General features: G+C 38.3%; 2 protein-coding genes across 6 annotated transcripts in view; one reads left to right on the forward strand and one right to left on the reverse strand.

The window, feature by feature from the left end:
- CDC40 (cell division cycle 40) overlaps positions 1–3,557 on the forward strand; it is a 49,189-nt gene extending 45,632 nt beyond the window's left edge. Inside the window, 2 exon segments of the mRNA NM_001261343.1 lie at positions 1,123–1,267; positions 2,246–3,557. Of these exon segments, the coding sequence (NP_001248272.1) occupies positions 1,123–1,267; positions 2,246–2,423 (323 nt within the window). The 3' untranslated portion in view covers positions 2,424–3,557.
- Positions 3,558–4,741: 1,184 nt separating this feature from the next.
- Positions 4,742–27,931, reverse strand: part of METTL24 (methyltransferase like 24) — a 124,207-nt gene continuing 101,017 nt past the window's right edge. For 3 of the 5 annotated variants that reach the window (XM_077998420.1, XM_077998418.1, XM_077998419.1), the window contains one exon: positions 15,554–18,696. In XM_077998420.1, coding sequence (XP_077854546.1) covers positions 18,382–18,696 — 315 coding nt within the window. In that variant the 3' untranslated portion in view covers positions 15,554–18,381. 5 annotated transcript variants of the gene reach the window in all.

Consider the following 27,931-nt stretch of genomic DNA (forward strand, 5'->3'; position numbering starts at 1 on the left):
AAAACACAGGATAGCAACTAGGTACAAAGCATGTATGTTGTATTAGGCATTATAAGTAATCGAGAGGTGATTTAATATATACAGGAGATATGTGTAGGTTATATGCAAATACTATGCCATTTTATATAAGGGACTTGAGCATCTGTGGATTTTGGTATTGGGTAGGGAGTGCAGATTCTGGAACCAGTTCCCAACAGATACCAAGGAATGACTGTATATAGGGTGGAAGTATAGTCATGCATTCCTAACAACAAGGGTACTTGTGAGAAATGCAGCATTAGGTGATTTTGTCATTTTATGAACATCATACAGAGTACTTACACAAACCTAGATGGTATAGCCTACTTACCCCAGGCTGTATGGTATAGCCTCTTGCTCCTAGGCTCTACCCCTGTATGGCATGTTGCTGTTCTGAATAATCTAGTCAGTGGTAAGCATTTGTGTATTGAAACATATCTAAATATAGAAAAGATACAGTAAAAATTTGGCTCTATAATCTTATGAGACCACTGTCATATGTGTGGTCCATCATTGACCGAAAGATTGTTAAGTGGCGCATGACTATAGACACTGCAGTTTAGGCTCTAGGGGCTTTGATGAATCCTAAGTAGAGAAAAGCATTGTGGCTGTTAAAAAAGTTACTATAATTTTTTAAAATTACCTCTTTTTTTGTATAGTTTTATTTTATAACCCTAGGCTTTCTCACCAGTTAATCTTTCTTTATTCCATAATTACCACAGGTAAGTCTCTTTCTCCTATTTCCCATAGTTCTGTTGTCTATACTTACTATAAATTCATTTCATTTCATAACTTTTAGCTTATTTCTTTAACATGAAACTTGGAATTTCTATATTTCCTTATTCTTTTAAAAAAAAAAGCTTTTATATGAGAGTGCTCAATGATATAGGATTGTATATGCAAAAGCCTTTAGTTTATATATTAATACCTCTTGCCAGTGACATATTTGTAACACTTTACAGGTGGTATAGTAAATTTATTTTTTAGTGTTATAAAGTATTTGGGAGCAAAAGTTATATTAATCACAGTGAACATATTTAAAATAAAAAGTTTTAAAAAATGTTTTAGTCTTTCTCTAAAATACCTCATTTATTGAATTTACAGGAAAATGGCTAGCATGCCAATCAATGGACAACCAAATCTTAATTTTTGGAGCACAGAACAGATTTAGATTAAATAAGAAAAAAATTTTTAAGGGCCATATGGTAGCAGGCTACGCTTGTCAGGTGGACTTTTCACCAGACATGAGGTAAGTTTAAAACTTCTAACCCGTTCTAGTATTCAAATATGATATAAACTGTTGTTGTACAAATAACACTTTACACATCACTCTCACATAATATATTTTTATGAAAACTCGATAATCTGTTAACATTTTCAAAATGCTGGCTATAAAGGCGAGAACAAATTAGGAAAATTACATTTTGCTTTTTTTAGGTTCTTGCTTTAGTATATTCCCTTCTATTACTTAGGCTTATGCCCTTTAGTCACCTAATAAATCCCTGTCAATATAACCAAAGTCTTATTTTCTCTCTGCTTTTCTAAGCAAGACTAGAAGTGCTATAATCACTGTATTGCTATGACTGAATGAACACCAGAAGAATTAATTGTGTATTACAGTGTTGCAGTTACAGCTTCACTACAGCTTGTCTGTGCTGAAACCTCTAATCCAGCTTTTGAATATTTCTAGGTCACACTGGATTTGTGAAGCCTACAGCATGATTCTTAGTTAAAATGTATAGGTAGAAGTAATTTAGAAATCCCAGTAACTTTGTATGTTTAGCTTAGTAATTGGGCCTACCTCTGATTCAGTCTTAGATGTATTCAAAAGATATTAAAGCCAAAAAGTAATTATGAAAGTGGTAGAGCTACTATGATGGAATCGATCTAAAAGTGTTCCCTAGCTATATGTGGAATTGGTTCTCCAATCTCTGTTTCTGACTATCTAGAGACTGATTGTGTAACCTCATTCATTATGGCCCCTGGGACTCCCAGTCTTCCCAGTTAAAAATAATTTTCTACTCTTAGATTGGTTGGGAGGTTTTTTAAAATAGAATTTCAAATTGTAGACTGCTTCATGTTCTACCTGTTATTCTGAGTATTGTATATTTGCATTGGATTTTTTTTTAATGTTAATGTGAAAAGACAGTATCTTCCCCTATTCTTCATTCACCTTACCAGGTTAAGGTATTTGAATAATTTGAATTTATTTTTCTTCCCATTATAGTTATGTGATTTCAGGAGATGGAAATGGAAAATTAAACATTTGGGACTGGAAGACCACAAAACTCTACAGTCGATTTAAAGCTCATGATAAAGTGTGTATAGGTGCAGTGTGGCATCCTCATGAAACTTCTAAGGTCATAACATGTGGTTGGGATGGTCTCATTAAATTGTGGGATTAATTAGATTAATCCTTAAACTAGCTAGGATCATTTTTGATCCATTGTCATATTTAATGTATTTAATTATTAAATGTATCAGATGATAACTTGATTTACAGATAATGTTGATGACATTGACCCATTGTTTAAAAAAAGAAACTGTAAATTTGACGTAATTTCATTTGCAACTTAATTTTGTTCTTTATAAATGTTATTTATACAGAAAATGGCTATTGACTTTCTATTTGACAAGTAGTTACAATTGGCAAGCAGTTTGAGTTTATACCGATGACATACCGAAAGCATCCTTTTGGAGTCAAGAAAGAATCCCTAGTGGATTTGGGATTCTAGAGGAGGTAATGTAATTAATTATTCAGAAAAATACCATGTATTTACCTCTTCAGCCAAAAGGGCAGTAAAGAATAGGGATAATATAATTTAATGTAAATTTGGAAGAGGGAAAAAACCACCCAGTTACTGTCCCCATTATTTTCACTGGGTCAAGTTCTAATCTTTTGGCTTCATGAGTTCCACTCCCTTTGATGACACATGTTGTGTATTTTTAGTTGTAAAGCAGTAATCTTCTTTAACTGCATCATTCCTCTAATTATAAACAATGAAAAATAAAAATCAGTCCAGAGTTCTTTCGTTGACTTAATTCCTGATCAGTATAGACAGGACTGTATGTATTTAATCAGAGAATTACATTATATCTGAAGATGGAACTCAGGAGGATGCACCAAGACTTTGAATTTTATTTACATTCACTGTCAGTAAAGACCTAGCTACACTTTGAGAAATCAAGATCTCCTAGGTCATTGCTTCGCAGCTGTAATTACTGAAATCCTCCTCAGAGGAGATAAAGTACGATGGGTAGAGTCCAAGATGTCAACTTGTAATTTCTTTGAAGCCATGTGTTTTATCTTTAAAATTATTCCTATTTTACCTGTGAATATATACAACAGAACTTTTTAAGATTAAAAAATTTTTTAAACGTCTATGTCTGAAAAAAAAAAAAAAAGTGACACTCCCGGAAGATGGCTAGAGTTCCCCAGTTTGAGAAGCGGTGACCATGGTGGAAAATAGTTTTTAAACATCAGATTATAAAATCAAGATAGGCCAGGCGCAGTGGCACACGCCTGTAATCCCAGCACTTTGGGAGGCTGAGGCAGGTGAATCACCTGAGGTCAAGAGTTCAAGACCAGCCTGGCCAACATAGGAAAACCCCATCTCTACTAAAAATACAAAAATTAGTCAGGCTTGGTGGCGGGCACCTGTAGTCCCAGCTACTCAGAAGGCTGAGAGGCAGGGAGAATTGCTTGAACCCAGGAGCAGAGGTTGCAGTGAGCTGAGATCATGCCTCTGCACTCCAGCCTAGGCGACAGAGTGAGACTCCATCTCAAAAAATAAAAGAAAATCAAGATAACCTCTTGAATGTAGTAGCTCATAGCACTTTAATTTGGCAAGCCATTTTTCCTGTTTTATTGTAAGTCTATATTAGATGTTTGAATATAGTTTGAAATATTTCACTACCATGCTGAAAAAGATTGGTTGATAGCTCTTCGGAGTGCTAACTGGAAGATCAAAATCATGTCTCTTGCTGATAACCTAAGAGCATTAAACTCTGAGTCCAGTGAGGTCATAGCAGTGTATGCTCCTTGCCCTTACGGAATGTCCATTTTTAGAAATTTAGATTTTAAAAGGCCTGGGACATATGACCAGGCCCTATAGCCACATAAAAATAAATTTCATAGAAAAATTAATAAAAGCAGAGAGATATTTTTTGACACAGAGACAGGCACCCAAAGAAATACAGACACTGCCTAGCTGCTGCCATTTCTGTAACTGCCCAGAAGGGTGACAGATTTCTGAAGGGGAAAGGATTCAGATATGACCTTTTCTTTAGTCCCAACCACTAGTTTTAACAAATGTGAATTATTGAAATGTGAAGGGACAAAAAGAATCATACATTTAAACTGTCTTGTTCAGCACACCAGTATTGTATGTTATAAATCATCATTTCTAAATCTGGATTTATTTTGTTGTGTTTTTGACTGTTTCTAAAGTAAGTGTATATAAAAGTTGTCTCCTTTTTAAAAAGATCATATTTTTAAATAAAGCATTTTTTGTAGAAAGTGCTATCAAAATGTTCATCTTGTTCATCTTTAGTCTCCTTTTAAGTCTTAAGTGTATTGAGACACTAGATTAAGCCATTTGCAGTTTTAAGTGGATCATATGGAGAGAAATGATGCTTTAGAGGTGGATGTGGTTTATTCAGGTATATCAATGGGTTTATGATTATATAATAAAATACACAGCAGTACCCTCAGAGCACATTAAATGTAACACATTCCATATTTATTCATTTAGTGGTGGCACTAAGTCATGATTACACAACATTTTAGAGTACATAAGTGAGTGGGGTTATATTTCAGCATAAAAAGTCTCAAGATCACGTGGTTACTGGACTTAGGTGGTTACCATCTGGCTCCTTTTCCTTTTTGCAGCCTTTTTGTCATATCCAGGACAGATTTCCTTCCTAAAAGTTAGGATAAAAGTGATGCTTTAGTGAAAGATTTACTAGAATGAATATTATATATTGAGTCACAAGCCGGAAATATTTTGTCCTAAACAAGGAGCAAATTTTAAGATTCAAAAACAGGGAGTAGTGTTACACAGCCACATTTCTAAGTAGTTCTTGAGGCTACATTGTGGGGCTGGCTGGTATCCTTGGTATATTTATAAAATACCTGTAAGAAAACATTGACTTTGAACTAGCAAACCCCTAGATGGTAACCATAAATTTCACAACACTGAGAACAATTATAGAGACTTTCCTTGAAGAACACTGTTTCTCAGGGTATGGACTGATAACTGTCTGCATCTGAATTACCTAGGGCTTGTGTTGCTTACTGAGATATAGAATTCAGAAGAAAGTAGGGATTATTTGGGGGAGACATCATGAATTCATGTATGGGAAGGGGTATAAAGTGGCATCCAGGCCCCAGTATCCATCAGCAGTATTAAATGTGGGTCTCAAAGTAAGACCTGGGGAAACTGATTCCATTTATCATCACAGATGCATATTTTTCACATTTTGACATTTTTGAATAGGGCTATAGTTAAATGAATGTCGTAGTCTAATGGGCAGCATTCAATTCTTTCTTAGTGTATCGTAAAATAATTGATGAAATACAGTGAAAACAAGGCAAGTACGAAGGGCCTGAGAAGAGAAGATCCAATGGAAGGAAAGTGTCTATTGCAGCACTGGGCTCAAAATTCATGTTGTGAAATGTTTCTTTGATCACTGAGTAAAATGAATGAACTAACTGAAGATTCAAATTTAAAGTATATATTAATATGTATATGTAGACACACAAATACATATCTAATCACTAGAAAGCTTTTTTTTTTTGAGACAGAGTTTCAGTCTTGTTCCCCAGGCTGGAGTGCAATGGTGCGATCTCAGCTCACCACAACCTCCACCTCCCAGGTTCAAGCGATTCTCCTGCCTTAGCCTCCCAAGTAGCTGGGATTACAGGCATGTGCCACCACAGCCCAGCTAATTTTGCATTTTTAGTATAGATGGGGTTTCTCCATCTCTTGGTCAGGCTGGTCTCGAACTCCTGACCTCAGGTGATCTGCCTGCCTCAGCCTCCCTCATGGGATTACAGGCATGCGCCACTGCGCCCAGCCAGCTTTTTTTAAATGTAGAATTTTTGTTCCCAACTCAGACCTTCAAATCAAAGTCAGCACTTTTAGCAAGATCCTCAAATGAGAACCACTGAGGTAGAGTCCTGAATTTATCTTGGGCATTTGGGAAACTAGACTATTTGGGACATGTAAAGTAAAAGAGAAATTTAGCTGGTCAAAAATATGCACTGTACATGTGTATATGTGCATGTATATGTGTGTATAATGTATGTGCATAGTATATTTATATATACATGTTCCATATTCATAGTCACTTTAAAAATTGTGGAAACAACCTTCTCAACCTAATTGCAATTTTATCTGGAACTTAAAAGAAGTCACAGACTTGCAGCCAACGCCCTTAGAGTGACTTTATTTTTAGTGACAGTAAGTGAAAGTGAAACTCTTGATTCTACAGCTTCTTATATCTGCAATAGCTGTCTTCAGATGAGTTTCTTTCATTCCCCACTGTCCAGCCTCCAGCATTTTAGATCTGAGGGAGCAACTCGGATCTCCATTTTTTATTTGTTCTAATACACTTCTTCTGTCCAATAGGTATATGTCCGTCATATATGTGATTTCAAATTTTCTAATAGCCAGATTTAAAAGGGACTTAATAATATGTTTTGACATATCCAAAATTTTATCTCAAGATGTACTCAATTATTTTAAAAATTAATATTTTACTTTTTTTTAAATCTGGTATATATTTTACACTTACAGCACATCTCAATTCAGACACTACATTTTCATCAAAGTATTTTATCTTTCATACAAAGTAGATTTACGTGCCCAAATTGTTTCAAACATACTTCAAAGTTTTCCAATAACTAAACCAAGTGCAGTCACATGTTGCTTAACAACGGGAATAGGTTCTAAGAAATGTGTCATGAGGTGATGTCGTTGTCCGAACATCATAGAGTTATGTATGTACCAAACCGAGGTGGTATAGCCTACTTCATTGTATAGTTCCATTATCATCTCAAGGGACCACCATCACATGGTGGTCTGTCACCGAGCAAAATGTTATGTGGCATGTGACTGTATAATATTTTTAATTTAAATGAATTAAAAGTAAATGTAATTTAAAATTTAGTTTCTCAGTTAACCACAGTTTTAAGTGCTCAGTAGCAACATGTGTCTAGAGGCTACCATATTGCACAGTACAGTTCTAGTACCACTTTTTACATAAGAGTGGCTCAGATACTCAGTGTGCTGCCTCATCTTCTGAAAAACATTGTAAGGTTCAATCTGATCATAAAATATCTTATATAAAAAATACAAATGCTTGTATTTTTCTCTGCTACATTTTGGGTAATTTCCTCAGGTCTGTCTTGCAGTTCATTTTAAAGTCTCTTTAGCTGTGTCCAGTGTGCTGTTGTTCCATTAAACTTGTTTCCATGGCTGTTTTTTTCTGAAAGGTGTATTTGTACTTTTTTATATTTACCTGTTCTTTTTCACAGTGTCGTATTTTTTTATGGCTCCTATATAGTCCTTTATGCCTTTAATCATGATAAATCATGTATATTATACCTTCTTTAAGATTGTTATTCTGTTATCTCAAGTTCTTGGGCTGAAAATCACATGGTTTGTTGTGTCTGCTAACTCTACCTCATAGGGTAGAGTTTATTTCCTTGTCAGTTCTAATATTTTATTATGGGTCTTGTTTTTCTAAGGAAATACTTTGTAGCCTGGATTGGTGAAAAGTCCTTTCAGAGTGGTTTTGCATCTGCTTCTGCAGTATACCCCTGAGGTATCACCCCTAGAACCTGTTTATTTGTTTTAATTTCCAACTTTTATTTTAAGTTCAAGGATACATGTGTCGGATGTTCAGGTTTGTTACATGGGTAAACGTGTGCCATGGTGGTTTGCTGCAAAGATCATACTGTTACCCAGGTATTAAGCCCAGCATCCATTATTCTTCCTGATCCTCTCCCTCCTCCCATCCCCCACCTTCCAACAGGCCCCAGTGTGTGTTGTTCACCTATGTGTCCTTATGTTCTCATAATTTATCTCCCACTTAGAAGCGAGAACATACGGCGTTTGGTTTTCTGTTCCTGTGTTAGTTTGCTAAGGATAATGGCCTCCAACTCCATCCATGTCCCTGCAAAGGACATGATCTCATTCCTTTTTATGGCTGCATAGTATTTCAGGGTGTATATATACCACACTTTTTTTTTTTTTTTTTCACTTTTTTAAACTTTTATTTTAGGCTCAGGGGTACATGTACAGGTTTGTTATATAGGTAAATTTATGTCACGGAGGTTTGTTGTACAGATTATTTCATCACTCAGGTACAAAGCCCAGTACCCAATAGCTATTATTTTCTGCTCCTCTCCCACCTCCCACCCTCCACCCTCAGGTAGGCCTCAGTGTCTGTTGTTCCCCTCATGTCCATGAGTTCTCATCATTTAGCTCTCACTTACAAGTGAGAACATGAGGTATTTAGTTTTCTGTTCCTGTGTTAGTTTGCTATGGATGATGGCCTTCGGCTTCATCCATGTTCCCGCAAAAGACATGATCTCGTTCTTTTTATGGCTGCATAGTATTCCATGGTGTATATGTACCACATTTTCTTTTTTCTTTTTTTTTTTAAGTGGAAATATATTTTTATTTTTATTTTATTTTATTTTTTTATTTTTTATTATTTTTTTTATTATTATACTTTGAGTTCTAGGGTACATGTGCATAATGTGCAGGTTTGTTACATATGTATACTTGTGCCATGTTGGTGTGCTGCAGCCATCAACTCGTCAGCACCCATCAACTCGTCATTTACATCAGGTATAACTCCCAATGCAATCCCTCTCCCCTCCCCCCTCCCCATGATAGGCCCCGGTGTGTGATGTTCCCCTTCCCGAGTCCAAGTGATCTCATTGTTCAGTTCCCACCTATGAGTGAGAACATGTGGTGTTTGGTTTTCTGTTCTTGTACCACACTGTCTTTATCCAGTCTCTCACTGATGGGCATTTAGCTTGATTCCATGACTTTGCTATTGTGAATAGTGCTGCAGTGAACATACATGTGCATGTGTCTTTACAATAGAATGATTTATGTATATTTGGGTATATACCCAGTAAGGGGATTGCTAGGTTGAATGATATTTCTGCCTCTAGGTCTTTGAGGAATTGCCACACTTGTCTTCCACAGTGATTGAACTGATTTACACTCTCACCAACAGTGTAAAACCGTTGCTTTTTCTCCACAGCCTTGCCAGCATCTGTTGTTTTTTGACTTATTAATAATAACCACTCTGACTGGCGTGAGATAGTATCTCATTGTGGTCTTGATTTGCATTTCTCTAATGATCGGTGATGTTGAGCTTTTTTTCATGTTTGTTGGCCACATGTATGTCTTCTTTTGAGAAATATCTGTTCGTGTCCTTTGCCCACTTTTTAATGTTTTTTTCTTGTAAATTTGTTTAAGTTCCTTATAGATGCTGGATGTTAGACCTTTTCCAGATGCATAGATTGCAAAAATTTCTCCCTTTCTGTAGGTTGTCTATTCACTCTGACGATAGTTTCTTTTGCTGTGCAGAGCTCTTTAGTTTAATTGGATCCCATTTGTCAATTTTTGCTTTCATTGCAATTGCTTTTGGCATCTTCCTCATGAAATCTTTGCCCGCGCCTATGTCCTGAGTGGTATTTCCTAGGTTTTCTTACAGGGTTTTTATAGTTTTGGGTAGAACCAGTTTTTTATCTTAATTTCTCAGCTTATGGTTTTCCTCATCATGTGATTAGGATAAATTCAACTATTCAACTCCTTGCACAGGCCTGAGGTTTCACTTTCTCATAAATACTTTTCTTTGTACTCAGAGCTATAAGCAGAGATAAGCGTCTTGTGCTGGTGGATGTAGAATTTTTAAGTCCATTTTTCACTGAGGTTGTAGTCCTCTAAGGGTCCTCTTTGCTGTAGGTGTCCTTAGCCCCAATCCTTTCTCCCCAGTACCAGGTCTTATCTGGTGCTCTAGCCTCTATCCATTACTGGTTACACTAAACTCCAAGGGCTACTACAATGTAGGTTCTTGTCTACCTGTGTGGCTCTAGGCTCCCTCCCTCTGGGCTTTTGTATCTGTAAAATGTTTTCTTCTTAGACATTCAGTCATACACACACACACATACACACACATACTTATATATTATATACACACATATGTACTCACATGTATACAAACACATATATACACATACATGTATATATATGGAAGGATCTCTGGGGATCTATGTATAATTGTATTTTGTATCTTTAGATGTCGCCATGTTATTGGAAATGTCTAAAAACAGGGATGTAATCTAGTGCAGTCTGAAAAACATACTACATTCTGATTTTTAGAACCATGTGAGTTTCAGTGTGTGATACAAAAAGGTACTTTCCTAAGGGTACTTCATCGCGATGACCAGAGAACCATCATAATGGATTCACCTTTCATCTGGGCTTTTTCTGCATAAGCACATCATTTGGCTTCTTCTGAATTTATCAGAAGACTTCCCTTTACAGCACTTGTCTTAATCCGTTCAGGCTGCTATAACAAGATACCTTAGACTAGGTAATTTATAAACAACAGAAATGTATTGTTCACAGTTCTGGTGGCTGAGAAGTCCAAGAACAAGGTGCCAGCAGATTCGATGTCTGATGAGGGCTAGTTCTCTTCTTCAAAGATGGTGCCTTTTCACTGTGTCCTCACATTGTAAAAGGGGGGAAAAACTTTCCTCAGGCCTTTCATAAATGCACTAATCCCATTGACAAGGGTTCTGCCCTCATCACCTAGTTACTTTCTAAAGGCCCCACCTCATAATACCAACACATTAGGAATATTTCAACATATGAGTTTTGGAGGGTCACAAAATATTCAGACCATAGCAGCATACAAATTAAGAAATTATCTTACCATTGTCTAAGCCTCATGTAATCACAGTTGTCAAAATAATGAAATTTTCAAGCTAGAAGAAACTTTAGAAATTAAATATTCTAACCTAAGAAAATAGTTCAAGAAAGGTGAAGACTTGCTTGATACAGCACAGCTAGTCAGCAGCAGTATCAAGAGTCTCTTATTTCATCCTACTGTCCTGCCTCTATATAATGCCACTTAATTGTATCTTTTTAAAACTGTTGGATTCGTGTTATAACCTTTGTGGTTTCTAGGCTTGCTGTCTCTGAGCTAGGTAATTTAAAAGAAACAACTATTTACATAGCGTTTATTTCATCCTTTAGTAAAACAACACCTGTAACTGAAGACATCTCACGGCTCCTTCCGTTAGAGTTGTGCCCCCATCACTTTCTCTTTGCCCACAAGGAAATCTCTGGCTCATGTTTCAGTCTCTACAATATCTTTTCTCACCTTGATTTTACTCTTTCAACTATTGTCTTTATTATGCACTTTATACTCCATGTCCTATAAAAACTATGGCTTGAATCATTTTTGTAAAAATGCCCCTATCTTTGGTAGAAATAGCCTCGCATCATCCTACCTTCCTTCTCTCATTAACTGAAAAATATTTCCATATTATTATGAATTGTGGGTCCATATACTGACTCTCAAAAAGACTGCTGGGAGTTGCTTCCAAGAAAGGACAATGAGAAAGATTGAGGTTTAATATCCTAGGACTCAGATATCTTCTAATAATAATTGAGCCTTCAATTATTATTGTATTCATTCAATTCAATTATTATATGGTTCTCAGTTCCCCAAGGCCAAGATTTCCAGGTTGGCGTCCGTTAATCAGGAATAGGGACTACCACATGCAGTGCAATGAAAAGCCATGTCGAGAAGAGAACAAATTGTGTCCAAATTTAAATAACAAAATGAGAGACAGTGGTCCATCTAAATTCCAAAGATATTTTTAATGCCAGAAAAAACTTCAATAACAAATGATGAAATAATTTTTTAGAAAAATTATATGGAAATCGCTTTTTAAATTTATATTCAACGAAAATGTATTGAACCCTTTTTACCTAGCCACTGGGGTTGTAGACATGGCCCTTACCCTCATGGAGTGTACAGTCTGCTGGGAAAACCAGACATTATACAAGCAGAGAAAGTACAGACAGTGTTAAGAGAGGAAGAATAGAGGACATTGTGGGGACACATAGCTGGGAGCTTTAAATAAGAGGGGTCCCTGAGAAAATGATGTTTAATCTGACATCAAACCTTGAGAAATAGTATTTTCTTATACAGATAATTTTTATTTACACACAGTTGCAGTTTCTCATTATGTTATAGAACACACTTGGACCTTTGTTTATTATATAGATTCACCCAGGAGTGATATTCAAAATATCCAATGACAAGTAAGGCAAAAGATAGGCCAATTAGAACAGAAGCAAGCCACAGCGCTGGGTCGGGATCCTGGAAGCTGCCTTTTGTGCTGTGAGTTAGCCTTTAATTGCCCAGTCATGGGGAGAGGCCTGGGCATCCTGGGAGAGGGTCTCCCGTGGAGAGGGACCATTAGGGAACCACTGTATCTCTTTTTTAAAAAGTATAAATATGTCCAATGTATTCCAAGGGACATATTTTGTTTTAGTGGACAAATAAACTGTATATATTTGTGGCACACAACGTGATATTTTGTTATATGTATACATTGTGGAATACTAAATCAACTAACACATCCAATACCTCAAATACTTATTTTTTGTGGTGAGAATATTTTAAATCTACTCTCTAAGCAATTTTCCAGTATACGATACATTGCTATTAACTATAATCACCAGGTTGCACATAGCTCTTCTCTACTGGTACACACTGATTAGATATCAGTCCTGGGCACACTTGGTTTCTCTATTAAAATTCCCTAGTCTTGAATAGTTTAGTCAAATTCAATCCCCCAAATTTAAATCCCTTATTATTTAAGATAGCCACATTGTACAAAACTAATCACTAACAAAAAGTTAAAATAGTCTATCTGAGAAAAATAAGAAGTTGCTGGTTTTAAGAAAGCATTAAATTTTAATGTGTTGGGAACCATTTTTTCCACATAGTTCTCTTTTTTGTTTGTTTGGTTTTTTTGTTTGTTTTGAGATAGAGTCTCACTATGGTGCCCACACTGGTCTCAAACTCCTGGACTCCAGTGATCCTCCCACTTAGCTGGAAGTACAGGCACATGGCACTGCACCCAGCCTCCACATAGTTATAAAGCGTGACAACATTAAGAATGCTTGATTTATATTTCTTAAGAAATAATCTAGTCATTTAAAGAACAATCTCTAAATGTAAGCAGTTCTAAGAATATATTGAATCTTTGGGTTATGATTTTATCTGATAAGTTCAGGCACCTCTTTCAATGTAGGAAAAAGTAAGACATTTTAGCATAAGGTTAAATGTATTATTGAATCCACAAAGTATCAGCAATTGGCTAGTACAGAAAGAATTATGTTACTGCTTAAGAATCAAACATAAATTTATCTCCATCAGAAAAGAACATTACACTAATTGAGCTTGGAGGTACTGTTGTATTGTTAAGTATAACGATCTATTTAAATGAGGTCATCATTTTTACACTTGCAAAATATGATAAGCCTGGCTTCCAGGGACTAATCCAAGCTTTGCAAAATCTAAACATTTAATGCTAAAAAATGCAATTCTTATACTTACTAAAAGATCTTATAACTAAAGCAGAAATGCTTACATGAATAACTGATTTGTACTAAACACTGTTAACCCATGAGTTTGTTTATGCCCTATCCTGAGGTAAATTCGGACTTTTGGTTAATTCTAGCAGAAATGTGTTCACTTCTCCCTGGTTCTTCATTTGAACATGTCAAATAGTTACAAATATTTATATGATAACCTTTTCTATTTTAACTGCATCAAATATAAGCACTGTAAGAAAAGGGGAAAATCGTTTTTCTTTAACAAATTATGACACAGTTTATGCTAAAAGACAAATTGTGAATTTCTTTCATCCTCATATGGCTTACACCTACAAAAGAGCATTGTTACTTATTTGATAAGAGCATTATCAAATGGGTATTTTCAGAATCCTTTATGAACACTGCTCTAGTAAAAATTTAGGAGATGCATGTCACAGATATTCACATCTTAGCTCATTTATCTGCAAGTCAAAGACTGGTTTTAAGCAAAGGAGAATTACTTTGCTTAAGCAACTCCAAGTGACTGCCATTTCTAAAACCCAGGAGGAAAGTGACAAGTACTGGGACAAGCCAGAAGAAGAGTCATTTCCAGGCCTGCAAGAGCTTTTCTGGCAACCTAAATATATTGACAGAGAAGTTGTTGGGTCTCCATATTTCTTCAGTAAGCTTCCATTTGGCAGGCCCACTTTAATCAAGTAGATTATTTAAGTTCAGCAACCCTGCATGCTACAAAATAATTCTGACTCAAACTTGCAGGCCTTTTTTATTTGTAGTTTCCCCCCACTCCGCTTTTACTAACAGGGAGGCAAAAATGTGTCCTTTGGACACAGCATCTTATGTTTGGTACAGGCTTTGGAAACTGCATTGTGGATGGGACCAAACACGGGCTTTTGGGGATCTGACAGACCCAAATGTAAATGACTGTTCCTCCATCTACAACCTGAGTAATCTGAGTAAGCCATTTAACCTCTCAGAGTTTCTTTCTTCTTCTTCTTTTTTTTTTTTTTTTTTTTTTTTTAACATGGAGTCTCTCTGTGTCCCCCAGGCTGGAGTGCAGTGGCGTGATCTTGACTCACTGCAACCTCCACCTCCCAGGTTTAAGCAATTCTCCTGCCTCAGCCTCCCGAGTAGCTGGGACAACAGGCACACGCCACCACGCCCACTCATTTTTTGTATTTTTAGTAGAGACGGGGTTTCAACGTGTTAGCCAGGATGGTCTCGATCTCCTGACCTCGTGATCCGCCCGCCTTGGCCTCCCAAAGTGCTGGGATTACAGGCGTGAACCACTGCACCCAGCCTCTCTCAGAATTTCTTTACCCATAATATTGGAAAAAAATAAACTTCCTTGTTGGGAGAATCAGGAATAAGCTATGCACATGGTCTGGCGGGCAGTAAGCTCTCAGTAAAGAGTAACTTGATTTTGTTTGTTTGTTGTGTGTTGTTTGTGTTGCTCTTATGGTGGTTGTGGTGGTGATGATTATGGTTTTGCCTGTTCCTCATAAGAGGATCTTGTGTTTGCGTGTTCACAAGCAAACAGTGCTACAGTAGCCTGGTCTCCTTCTCATGGCCTGCACCGGTAGTTCTCCACAGTGGGTGATCTTGCCCCCTTGGGGACATATCCTACAATGCACAGAACAGCCCTTCCCCCAGTAAAGAATTATCCAGCCCAAATGGCAATAGTGCTGAGGTTAAGAAACCCTGGCCACCATGATAAACATAATAAACTCTAGAGGCAGGGACACCTTAACAACCATCAGAGTACTCATCACAAATTTCAAACTATCCATGAAGGGAATGAAAGGGACCATTTTAGAAATAAGCATAAAATAAGTATGAATAACTATTAAACAGGCTGCCTGGTCAGTGAATGTGGCTGGGTATGTTCATGATTTATTCTTTTTTAACAGTACATTCATTCTTGCTTCAGATACATATAGCATGATGAAGTCAATGCTCGACACCACCAACCTGAAGTAAATAGTTAACTTGCCGTAGACAAAGGGGCTTTCAGTAATGCCCTAAATCTCCAGTTCCACGAATTAAAAATCTTAATATGGGTGTGTTACATATCTAAAAGCTGATCAGACTGGACATTTAAGATGAATACACTTTCCACATTTTAATGTATAAAAATGTTTATATATTTCAGTATATAAAAGTTTTATGAAAATAAATCTGTTATATAATCCAAACAGAACTGGCCTAAAGCTTTGCTTTGGAGATGACACCATATAAACTAACAGTATAAACCAATTTAGAGTGAGCATGGACCCTTCCGCACATCTGAAATACCTCTGTACATTGAAACGACTAAACTGCCTTTTCAGATCACGCTTACTCAAGCTGGTCCTCTCGGCTCAACAACTTTTATTAGTGGACTATGAGTTTTAAAATAAAAAGCTCATGTGTATATGTATTTTTTAATTATCACAACTAACTCAGAAAGTCCTGTTCTCTTTCAACTCAAGCTAGTGAGTTCATCCTAGTCTAATATGGTTTGATTTCTCACTTGAGGAATGGCATTTTCAAACCACTTCAAGAAACAAAGAGCCAACCTGGGGAATGTCTGAGGGTAGAAGGAGGTACAAAATTGGGAAAAGGGGTAAAGTCTAGTAATAATCAGTATTCTACTCCCTCCCCCCAATTCTTGAACAATATACATACAGTTTTATACTCAGGAAAAAAAAATGCCAAAAAATATATTTAATTGACAATAAAGTAATAATTTGTTTTTTATGCTATTTATTTGAAATAGGATTTTGGAAAATTATGCACGTGTTTAATCCTGTAAATAGTAATGAGAGAGAGCATTTGAACCACTGATAACCTAAACTTTCCATTTAATTTTTAATGTAGAAAGGATTGGTACTATTGAAAAACTGTCTAACTATCCTAGGAAAATGAGACGATGGTCCTCAGGCCACAGTCGTGTAAGTGATGCCAACTGCGAGTAAAGAAAAATGCACTTAACATTATTAGACATAACATATTTTTAAAAAAAGATTTGACAGCATAGGCAAGTCTGTGGGTGGAAAAATCATGTTTGAAGGCAGAAGAGGCAAGAGCAAAGATACCCAGATCCTGCTCTGTGCTTAGTTTAATAGGAAGTGAAGGGGAATTAAGGTTGAGTATAAAAAACATCTTGAGTTGAAGCTCTTTTTTTTTCCTGTGCACAAATAAACTTTATTCAGGTATGAAAAGCAAGTGCTTTTTCAAATATGTCAAATCTAAAAAGTGTAATACCCACTGTATTAGTCCATTCTCACACTGCTATGAAGAGATACCTGAGACTGGGTAATTTATAAAGGAAAGAAATTTAATTGACTCACAGTTTAGCATGGCTGGGGAGGCCTCAGGAAACAGTCATGGTGGAAGGGGAAGCAAACACATTCTTCTTCACATGGCAGCAGGAAGGAGAAGAATGAGAGCCAAGTGAAGGGGGATGCCCCTTATAAAACCATCAGATCTCATGAGAACTTAGTATCACGAGAATAGCATGGGGGAAACCACCCCCATGATTCTACTACCTCTCACCAGGTCCTTCCCACAACATGTGGGGATTATGGGCACTACAATTCAAGATGAGATTTGGTTGGGGACATAGCCAAACCATATCACTCATGGACTCATAATAAAGTAAGCATTAAAGGACTTACTTCAGCGAGGAGAGCACAGACTGAAGGAGCCAGATGGAAACAAGAATATGTGAGTCAAGAAAATGGTGAAACATGCCAGTAGGAAAACCTATCTATATATCTAACTATCTATCTATCCATCTACCTACCTACCTACAATGGTTAATTTTATGTGTCATCTTGACTAAAGGGCGTCCAGATCTTTAGTTAAACATTATTCTAGGTATATCTATGAGGATATTTCTAGATGAGATTAATATTTAAATCAGTAGACTGAATAAAGCAGATTCTTCACCTCAGTGTGAGTGGACCTCATTCGACCACTTGAAGGCCTAAATAGAACCTAAGGCAGAGTAAGGAAGAATTCATTCTGTCTGGCTGTCTTCAAGCTGGGACATGGGTCTCCTGCCTTCAGACTTGGTCTCGAACTGGAACTTCCACCTTCGAGTTGAAACTCTTGATAGTCTAGTCTCTTTAACTCAGTGACAGAATTTGGTGCATCCAAATTCCCAGAAATCAGAAGTATTGCTGCTTATAAAGCCACAGCACGGCCTCAGCAAAGGCTGAGAAGGAATGACTGAAATCAACAACGTTGTAAAGAATATCACTGACAAGGTAAATAAGAAAAATCTTGAAAAGCAGAGTCAAATTCAAATTTAAAACCCTATTTTAAACAGTAGGCGAAGAACTTAAAAATCTCACCAACCTAGTAAAAAAGGAAATGTATATAATTTCATTTCAATGTTGGTGAATTCATAGATTACAGATACACAGAGAATTTTAGGGAAAACTGAGATGAATGGGGGATAATCTTCCAGATTACGGTGAAGGAAGCGTCTGGGCAAATAGGGGTGACTGTGTTCCTCCCTTTAACAAGTATTAACTGTGCCCCTATCACATGCCAAGCACCAGGCTGCATGCACTGCAAAGGCAATAACACACTCCCTGCCTCAAGCAGGGCACAGGCTAGCGGGAGACTGGATGAGTAAACTCATGATTAGAATCGCGGACATGCTCCATTCTTCAAATATTTTCTTGTGCTCTTGAGGACATCCTGCATCCTATTTCCATCTTGTATTCACCCAACTCAGAGTGTAACAGCTACTTGCATTGAAAATGTCTTTCTTCAAGAATAGCTGAGGTTTAGATAAATCTTTATAACTGTGAAAAAGCCTGAAATCCTTTTGTTCTAACTCTTTGAGAAGGCTGTACCAGAACCTCACGACGCTGCTGTCACTGCCACTGACCTCAAACCCAGGCCAGTGGAGATGGATCTCAAAGATGAGCTGTCCAATCCGCTCAAGAACATCTTCCAGAATAAGATTTTCCAAAACTTTCCATTCTGCACTTTCCAGATCTGCCTTGAGAACGTCAATCTATAACAAAGCAATGAAATGAGATCAGCAGATTTAGTAAAGCCATCTTGATATCGGGAGTTTCACATTATAACTATCTCTGAAGGAAGCAGAATTTTTAAAATTTTAGAGCTGAGGGTGGTTTTCAAGTGGCCATTTATGACATGAATTTCTAACTCCATTCCATACTAAATGTTTTGGTTTTTTGTTCTTGTTTTTAAGAGATGGGGGTCTCAATATGTTGCCTAGGCTGGTATAAAACTCCTGGGTTCAAGAAATCCTCCTGCCTCCACCTCCTGAGTAGCTGGGACTACAGGCGTGAGCCTGTTATGTTAACATATGTTAATACACAAATGATGAAATGCCAGGCAAAAATCACAACAGACTGTCTTGCTTTTTGCCCAGTGGGAATGGATATCTGAGAAGGAGAAGGTAGAGCGAGTGTATCACAGACCTCTGTGCACCCCACAAACTATCTGCCACCCCAGGAAACTCAGCCAAGTCCTGACAGAAGGTGTCTACAGAAAGGAAGTGACAGAGGGCCACTGCCTGCAGGGACTATCTTGCAAGCCTCATTCCCCCAACTCCAACTTCATCAAGACTGGACACCAAGGAAAAAGTTATTGAGTATCTGAATATTGGACTATAAAAAAAATTATTATTCTATGATTTCTTTACAATGTACATACCAGTATAGCATTCTAAAAAAAAAAAAAAAAAAAAGCAGCAACACCATCCTCTGCTTATTTAATGAACACAAGTTCACATTCAAGTGAGACAGAATAAAGGAAGAAGAGGATTGGAAGATCAATATTTTGCAATTAATCAAGTCATGAGAATCCGCTCCTCTTCACTGCCCATGCAAAAAATCCGTTAGAACACCAGAACCCTAAACACAGTGAAAGTTCATCTTTACCAAGTAATTATATGTACCTGACACCATGCTAAGGGTTTCCCCTTGCAATATCCATTTAATCGTCTCAACAACACTGTAAGGGTGATTCTGTGAGTATCCCTAAAGTTTAGGAAACCAGACTCAGTGAGGAACCCATCCCCAGTCACATGGCTAGAGAGGCAGTGGTGAACTCTGAACAGAGTCTGTCTACAGAGCCTGTGTTCGTAACCCCTACATAACATTGCCTCTTCCAATACACCCAAGAGGAAAAATGGGTAACTCAGAGTCCCAAAGAGGTTTGGAGTCTGGAAAATAAGGTGCTATCTAGAGAGCGAATATAGGTCAGTGAATAAAGTATTATTATCAATATTGCCAGTTTACATTTGCAGAGCACTTTTCAAGGGGCATAATTTTACCACATGGAGGAAAGCTGACAGCATTCAGACATAAACTGGAATAATGAGGCTGGAGGAAATCATTGCAAAGGCTGTAGCCCCACGAGGGGACAGCAGAACCTTAAGCAGCCCTTCAGGAAGCTGCTGACTGAAGTCATGAATATCCTGCCCCATGAAAGTGAAAATAACTTTGCTTGTTTAGAAAAACAGATAAACACCAAGATGTATGCTACCCATTATTTCCCTTCTCATTGTATGTCTGTTTGATAAGTTTCTCATATGAGGCTCAAATGTGAGGCTCCTTGTGCCACAGAAACATTCTGACATAGTTTGGATGTTTGTCCTGTCCAAATATCATCTTGAAATATGATTCCCAATGGTAGAAGTGGGGTGTGGTGGGAGGTGTTTGGGTCATAGGGGTGGATCCCTCAAGAATGGTTTGGTGCTGTCCTCGAGATACTGAGTGAGTTCTAGCTCTGAGTTCCCGTAAGATCTGGCTGTTTAGAAAGAGTGTGGCACCTCTGCCCCCCTCTCTCTTGTTCCCTCTCTTGCCATCTGACAGGCTGGAGCCTCCTCACCTCCCACCATGATTGTAAGCTCCCTGAGGCCTCACCAGGAGCTGGTACCAGCACCATGCTTCCTGTACAGCCTGCAGAACCATAAGCCAAGTAAGCCTCTTTGCTTTATAAATTAACCAGCTTCAGATATTTCTTTATAGCAACACAACAGCAGCCTAACACACATTCCTTGGGTGATTTCAGAGTTGAATGGAAGAGAAGGTACACAGAATTTACATATAACAGCTACAAGAAAATGGGCTTTGTCCTGATGCCTGAGACTCTGTGAGACACGGTTTCACATTCTTGCCTTGGATTGTACCTCCCGGTCCACCAAGGAAAAAGTGATGGTAATACCCCAAGAATACTGAGTGCCTTAGGAAAGACTGGGTGTCTGTAAACCAGCTTGTCCGTTCAATAGTTCCAAACTCAAAGAGAAAAAGTTAAAACAAAACAAAACCTTTCTTCATGAGAGGAACTGAGCAAAGACAGGTTGCATGTGAATACACAACAGGCTAAAATAATTGTTGTGAATCAGACACAGTGAAATTTAGCTGGGTGCAGTGGCTCATGCCTGTAATCCCAGCAGGTGGATCACTTGAGCCCAGGAGTTCAAGACAACCGTGGACAACATAGTGAGACCTCATCTCTACAAAAACAAAAATAAAAAATAAAAATAAATAAATAAAAACACTATTCATAAATAAATTATTTCACTCATTTTTCCCAACTCTGCTGCCCTGGCATGTCCATGGCTTTGTTTAATCTTGGCAAATTTTAAACGGAATAATCCTGGAATAAGGGGAATTAAGCTGCCAAAGGAAATATTTAATCAAAACTTCATAAAATTGTCTAATTGGTACAGAAAATATCCAGAACCTAAAACCAGCATTTGTTCTATCAATTCACATAGCCAAGAATGTTTTAGGTTCCTTACAGAGTCATGTTCACCATGGTTTTCTGTGAGTTTGCATATGTTGAATGTGAGGAATACATCGAAGTATTAAAGGGACAGAGTAAAGTTCATCAGCTTTAAATTGACCTAAAAACTCTATTAGTGATGTATGAGGAATATATTTTGTATATTTATTCCAAACATCTTAAAAATAAACTATCAATCAGAAGTTATGAGCAAATCAAAGGGAACCAAATCATTAGGCTAAATCATAGCAGAGCCTTTCTTTGAAAATCCAATTTTCATTTATAAAATGCTAATCTATTCTAAAGAGCAAAAAGTATTTTCAAACACAACAATGCTCCCACCCTCTTCTGATTCCAGTGACTGAAAAGCCGCCTAAATCATGCAGCCCAGGGTGGTGCCCCCTGGGGAGCACATAAGCTCTTCTCTGCCTTCTGACCTGAGAGTACAGGCAGCCAAAAGGCTGTGAATAAAACATGCTCTGCTCTTCCAGTGTGCTTTTTCTATTTCTCGCATTTTAAAACGTCCCATTACTGCAATGATTTTGCAAATGTGATTTCCATTATTACTGCATAATGCATCCAATATTATTGTTATTATAAAGCACTAAACACTGCTGAATAGGATATGCCACTTTGAAGATTCTAATATCAGCTTTCAACAATTACGCCACTAAAAATCATACAAATGATTAGATGGGAATAATCAAGCGCCAATACTAATACAGTTAGGATAAATCAGGTTTGTGGAGAAAAACAACTTAAGGTTAACACCCAGAAAACTCTGGAATAAGTGACATTCTTGGGTAGAAAGGTCTCAAAGAAAGTAGATGAAACAACGTATTTGGTATTATTTCCAGTGTATTAAAGGGGTCCTCCTATCAAAAATTATCTCCTTTTCCTTGTACCTGCAATATCCAATCAATTGACTTTCACAAATCTTTTGAAGAAATGAGAATTTTCATTTTTAATTAGATTAAACCTGATGGCACCTGGCAGCTTCCTCATCATAGGCACAAGTTTATCCCTGTGATCATCCACCCAGAACTGCAGAGATTCGAGGAAAGGAGAGGAAGAGGCATGGGTGCTTGTATCCATTTCCAAGGTCTGCCGTAACAAAAGACCATGGATTGGGAGGTTTAAATAACAGAAGTGTATTGTCTCACAGTTGTGAAGACTGGAATTCCAAGATCAAGTGTCCCTCTGAGAGCCATGAGAGAGAATGTGCCCATGCCGCTTGCCTGGCTTCCCGTGGCTTGCTAGCAATCTTCAGCATTCCTCGGCTCCTGCATCACCTGATCTCTGCCTTCATCTTCACATGGTATTCTCTCCGTCTGTCCAAATTTCCTCTTTCTATAAGGACATCAGTCAGATTGCAATAGGGACCACCCTCCTGCAGTATGACCTCATTTTAACTAATTACATCTGGAATGACACTATTTCCAAATAAGGTCATATTCCGAGGTACTAAGGTTTAGAATTTCAACATATTAATTTGGGGGAGATAAAATTCAACGCTTCACAGTGTTCAGGGTAGCTTTTGCAATAGGCCTTCTGCAATGTGTTTAGGAGCCAATTCCCAGGGCCAATGGTTAGAAAAAAGTGCCCTACTCCGGAGATCCAAGGGCCAGCAACCATCTAACACAATTATGGTTATCATTCTAATGGATAAGTCCTTATATCAGCCAACACTGACAGCTCTGACCTCGCCAAGTGCCAAACCCAGGGCAGGTCAACAAGTTTCCAAAGTCAGTTGAAACCACCATCATGAAACTCCTCTACTTCATTCCTTGGTTCCTTCTCAGCCACACAATCAGGCCTAGTAGGGGCAGTTTGTCTCTGGCCCTCTGCTATTCCCTGTATGGGAACTCATTCAGACTACTCAATATCCTCACATCTACAGTTTCTAATCTGAGCCTTTTCCCCTTTAAGGGGGCTCTCAAGCAAAACACGCAGATATGTTTGCTGGCCTGCAAGAGGGTAGAAATGGAAGCTGCAACACCTTTTAAGTAAAGCCTAGCTCTGGGAGTCACAAACATCACTTCCACTGCATTCCATTGGTCAAGGCAAATTGCAAGCCCAGCCTGCATTCAAGGGGAGGTGAAATAGATTCCAGCCCTTGAAGGGAGGACTGGCATACACAGAAAGGGGAAGAGAAGTTATTCATGGCTAAATTTGCAATCAATTGACCCTAGTTATTAAAAGCAATATTACTTTATATAAATCCATAAATCAACTACAGTAGTACAGTGGACAGGAACCTTTACTGGACACAAATAATACTCCAGAAAAAATGAACAATAAAGCCTGTATTCATCAGAATGCTTTTAAAGATGGAATATTAATAAAACTGGCATCTGTTATTAGATTTGGTTTTACTTGACAGTTGACAGAGAACCTGGGATATTCAATGGATTAAGATGACTAATAAAGAAAATAATAAATAGGACAACTAAAGTAAATATTTGTAAGTCTTAGATATTGTATTAGTCTGCTAGGTCTGTGTCTTAGTATGTTTGTACCACTCTAACAAAATACCTTAGACTAAGTAATTTATAAAGAACAAAACTTTATATCATACACTTCTGAAGCTGGGAAGTCCAAGTTCAAGGTTGGCAGGTTTGGTGTATGGTGAGAACCTGTTCTTCAGAGATGGCATCACCTACGTATCCTCACATGGCAGAAAGGATGGAAGGGGAGTAAAGAGGCAAATTCCCTCCATCAAGCCCTTTTATAAGGGCACCTAATCCCATTCACGTGGCTAGAGCCCTCCTGACTCAAACACATCCTAAAGGCCACACCTCTTTTTGTTGTTGTTGTTGTTGAGAGGGAGTCTCGCTCTGTCGCCCAGGCTGGAGTGCAGTGGCGCGATCTTGGCTCACTGCAAGCTCCGCCTCCCGGGTTCACGCCATTCTCCTGCCTCAGCCTCCCGAGTAGCTGGGACTACAGGCGCCCGCCACAACGCCCGGCTAATTTTTTGTATTTTTTAGTAGAGACGGGGTTTCACCGTGGTCTCGATCTCCTGACCTTGTGATCCGCCCTCCTCGGCCTCCCAAAGTGCTGGGATTACAGGCTTTGGCCACCGTGCCCGGCTAAGGCCACACCTCTTAATACTGCTGCATACAGCTGAGCAGTGGCTCATGCCTGTAATCCCAGCATTTTGGGAGGCCAAGGCAGCCAGATTATTTGAGGCCAGGAGTCCGAGACCAGCCTAGTCAACATGGGGAAATCCCGTCTCTACTGAAAATACAAAAATTAGCCGGTGTGGTGCTGCGCTCCTGTAATCCCAGCTACTCAGGAGGCTAAGCCAGAAGAATTGCTTGGACCCGGGAGGCAGAGGTTGCAGTGAGCCGAGAGGGTGCCACTATACCCCAGCCTGGGAGACGGAGCAAAGCTCCGCCTTAAAAAACAAAACAAAACAAAAAACTGCTGCATTGGGATTCAGTTTCAACATGAATTTTGGAGGAGATAAAAACATTTAAACCAGAGCAGATCGGGTGGTTTAAACAACAGAAATTTATTTTATCCAGCTTTGGAGGCTGGAAACCCAAGATCAAGGTGTCAGCAGGTTTGGTTTCTCCTGAGTCCTCCCCACTTGGCTTACAGATGGCTGCCTTGTCCCTGTGTCCTCTCATGGCCTTTCTGCACACACTCCTGGTATCTCCACCTTTTCTTACAAGGACACTAGTCCTGTTGGATTAGAGTCCCACCCTTATGACCTCATTTAACCTTAATCACCTCCTTAAAGCCCCTATCTCTAAATACAGTCACACTGGGAGTTAGGGCTTTAATCTATGAATTTCTTCAACCCATAACAAATCTAAACCAGGTATTTTTGCTATTTAGAGGCAACCATCATCTCCATAAGGGTTTTTAGAATACATCCTTTTTACTATTATGGCAGCCTGTAGTGTCTCCTCTACAGTTAATGGCTAACTGTGGTTTTAGATAGTAAAAGTGTGAGCCACCAAATTAATTGGAGATGAGTCACAGAGAATGTAGTAGATATTATTTTCCGAAGATGTAACACCATTATCTCCCATCTAATATGCTTTTCTACACTTGGCCTTGACACCCCCACCACTGAGACATGGGATCAACCTATGTAGTCACACAGGGCCCCAAGCCTAGAAAGGTTTAGTTCTTGATTTAACACTCTGCTGTCACTGTCTTGAAGTTCTTAACTAGTTTTGAACAAAAGACCCCTCGTTTTTATTTTGCACTGGGCCCCACCAATTATGTAGCCCATCCTCCAGAATTGTGATGAGCTATGAATGACTGACTGACTAACACAGTCTGGTAGAAGTGATTCTAAGTGGCGTTCAAGCCTAGGTGGTAAAGGGTAATGCAGCTTCTACCTTGCTCAAGGGTATATTCATTCTTGAAAACTTTGGCCATCAGGAAAGGTGTCTGACTGCCCTGAGGCTGTACTGCTATGAGAAAATCCAAACTAGCCTTTGCAGAGAGACCCATAAAGAGGTCCTGAGTCAATAGAAAGAGAGAGAGAGATGCCTGGCCAACCCCCAGCTGCTCCAAGCCTTCATCTGGCTTCAACTGCATGAGAGACCCTGAGCCAGAAGCGCCCAGCAAAGCCCTTCCCAAAACTCTGCCCCACATAAACTACGAGAGAGCATCAAAGGATCAGTTGTTGGGTTAAAAAGCTAAGCTTGGGGGCGAATTCATTATGAAGCAATAGATAACTAGAACAGAGACTAAGTGCTGTTTATGAAAATCTTTCTTAAAAAAGGTGAAAGTTACTTGTATTGTGTCAAGTACTATATACTCCAAAGCTGTGCATTCTAGAAATTAATATGCATTTAGCCAAAAAATATTTTCTTATAAAAGCATACATGGTCATTATTTAAAAATTAAAATCATAGATAAGCAAAAAGAAAAAAGAAGTAAAATACCGATAATCTAGAATTTTAAAACAGTTTACTTCTGAACTCCCAAACATTTTTCTTTGCTGTAAACACACACACACACACACACGACAAATTCTAACACGTATGAGCATAACTGGAACACATATTTTCTACAAAATTGAAATTATCCTATGTTTTGAAATTTGCTTTTTAACATAACAGACCATGAATATATTTCCATGTCAATAAATTTTCCTCTAAAATTTTCTCTCAAACAGAGGCCCTCAGAGCTTTCAGAATCTGAAGGAGGTGACTGCGGGTCCCCAGGAGGGATGAGGAAGATGGCAAGTGGGTGAAGCTCCAGATCTCAATTCAAGAGCAGCTCCCCTTTGATCTCCTTGACATATTTGGAATCCCTCACAAATTTTCATTTGGGAAAAGAGCTCTCTTGCTTAAAAAAAATATGAAAGCCTCTGTCAATAACTTATTCTTAACAGCTTTTGTAATTATCTAATTTATTTAATCAGTCATCTTTCTGGTGGCCATTTAGATATTTTCCCAAATGGATGATGTTACAAACTGATGTGATCAACAAACTGGGCAACCAAGTTTGTGTGTGTGTTCTGTTGTTTTCTTAGCATAAATCCCCGAAAGCAGGATAGCAGGTTCAAAAAATGGTTATGGTTTACAATTTTTAATTGTCCTAACACCTTCCTGTCCCTGGCTCTTGAGGCACTGAGGACAAGGCAGGTTGTGCTAAGCTGGGAGCCCAGTGCAGACAAACCATAAAAGCCTCCTCTGCTGCCACCAGCCCAGTCAGCACCCAGCTGCTTTTCTCATCCTGAAGCCACATGACACGCGAGGGCATTCCTAAACCCCCCTCCGCCTCCATGTCTGAACAATTCCCTCGAGTAGACAAAAACCTGCATGCTATTTAAAGGAAGAGAGAACAAATCCGTTTTAACTAAATACATGTTAAACTGTCTTTACATAATGTTTCATTTTAAATATTTTGATAAAAAATGCTTCAACTTATTGTTTTATATTAAATATTTAAAAGGATATACGTTTTTTCCTACCTGGCAAATGCATATTAGAGTTTAAAACTGGCAATTACTATCGATTATAAAAACAACTGAGCCCCCTAAGAGCCAAAGCTACACAAGTAACACCAATAAAATGTCAATATGAACCATGCAGTTTATCAATCCCCTAACCAGAACGAGGGGCTTTACACTCAGGCTCTAACAGACCTGCAAATTCAGCTGCTTGCCTCCATGCTTTGGGGCCACAATCATATACTCTAAGGCACTTACTGATGCCTTTTATGAAATTTCTCATTTTGTAAAACAGAATTCTGAAAAGAAGTGTTGTAAATGAGTTCAGTTATTTATTTAGCCACATCATCTAGTTATTTATGAATATTTTTTAAATTGAATTATCAGCCAGGCATGATGGCTCACACCTATAATCCCAGCACTTTGGGAGGCTGAGGTGGGTGGATCATTTGAGGCCAGGAGTTCGAGACCAGCCTGGGCAACATGGCAAAATCCTGTCTCTACTAAAAACACAAAAATTATCCAGGCCTGGTGGCATGCACCTGCAATCCCGGCTACTTGGGAGGCT

This window comes from Macaca mulatta, chromosome 4 (genome assembly GCF_049350105.2).
Source record: "Macaca mulatta isolate MMU2019108-1 chromosome 4, T2T-MMU8v2.0, whole genome shotgun sequence".
NCBI lineage: Eukaryota > Metazoa > Chordata > Mammalia > Primates > Cercopithecidae > Macaca > Macaca mulatta.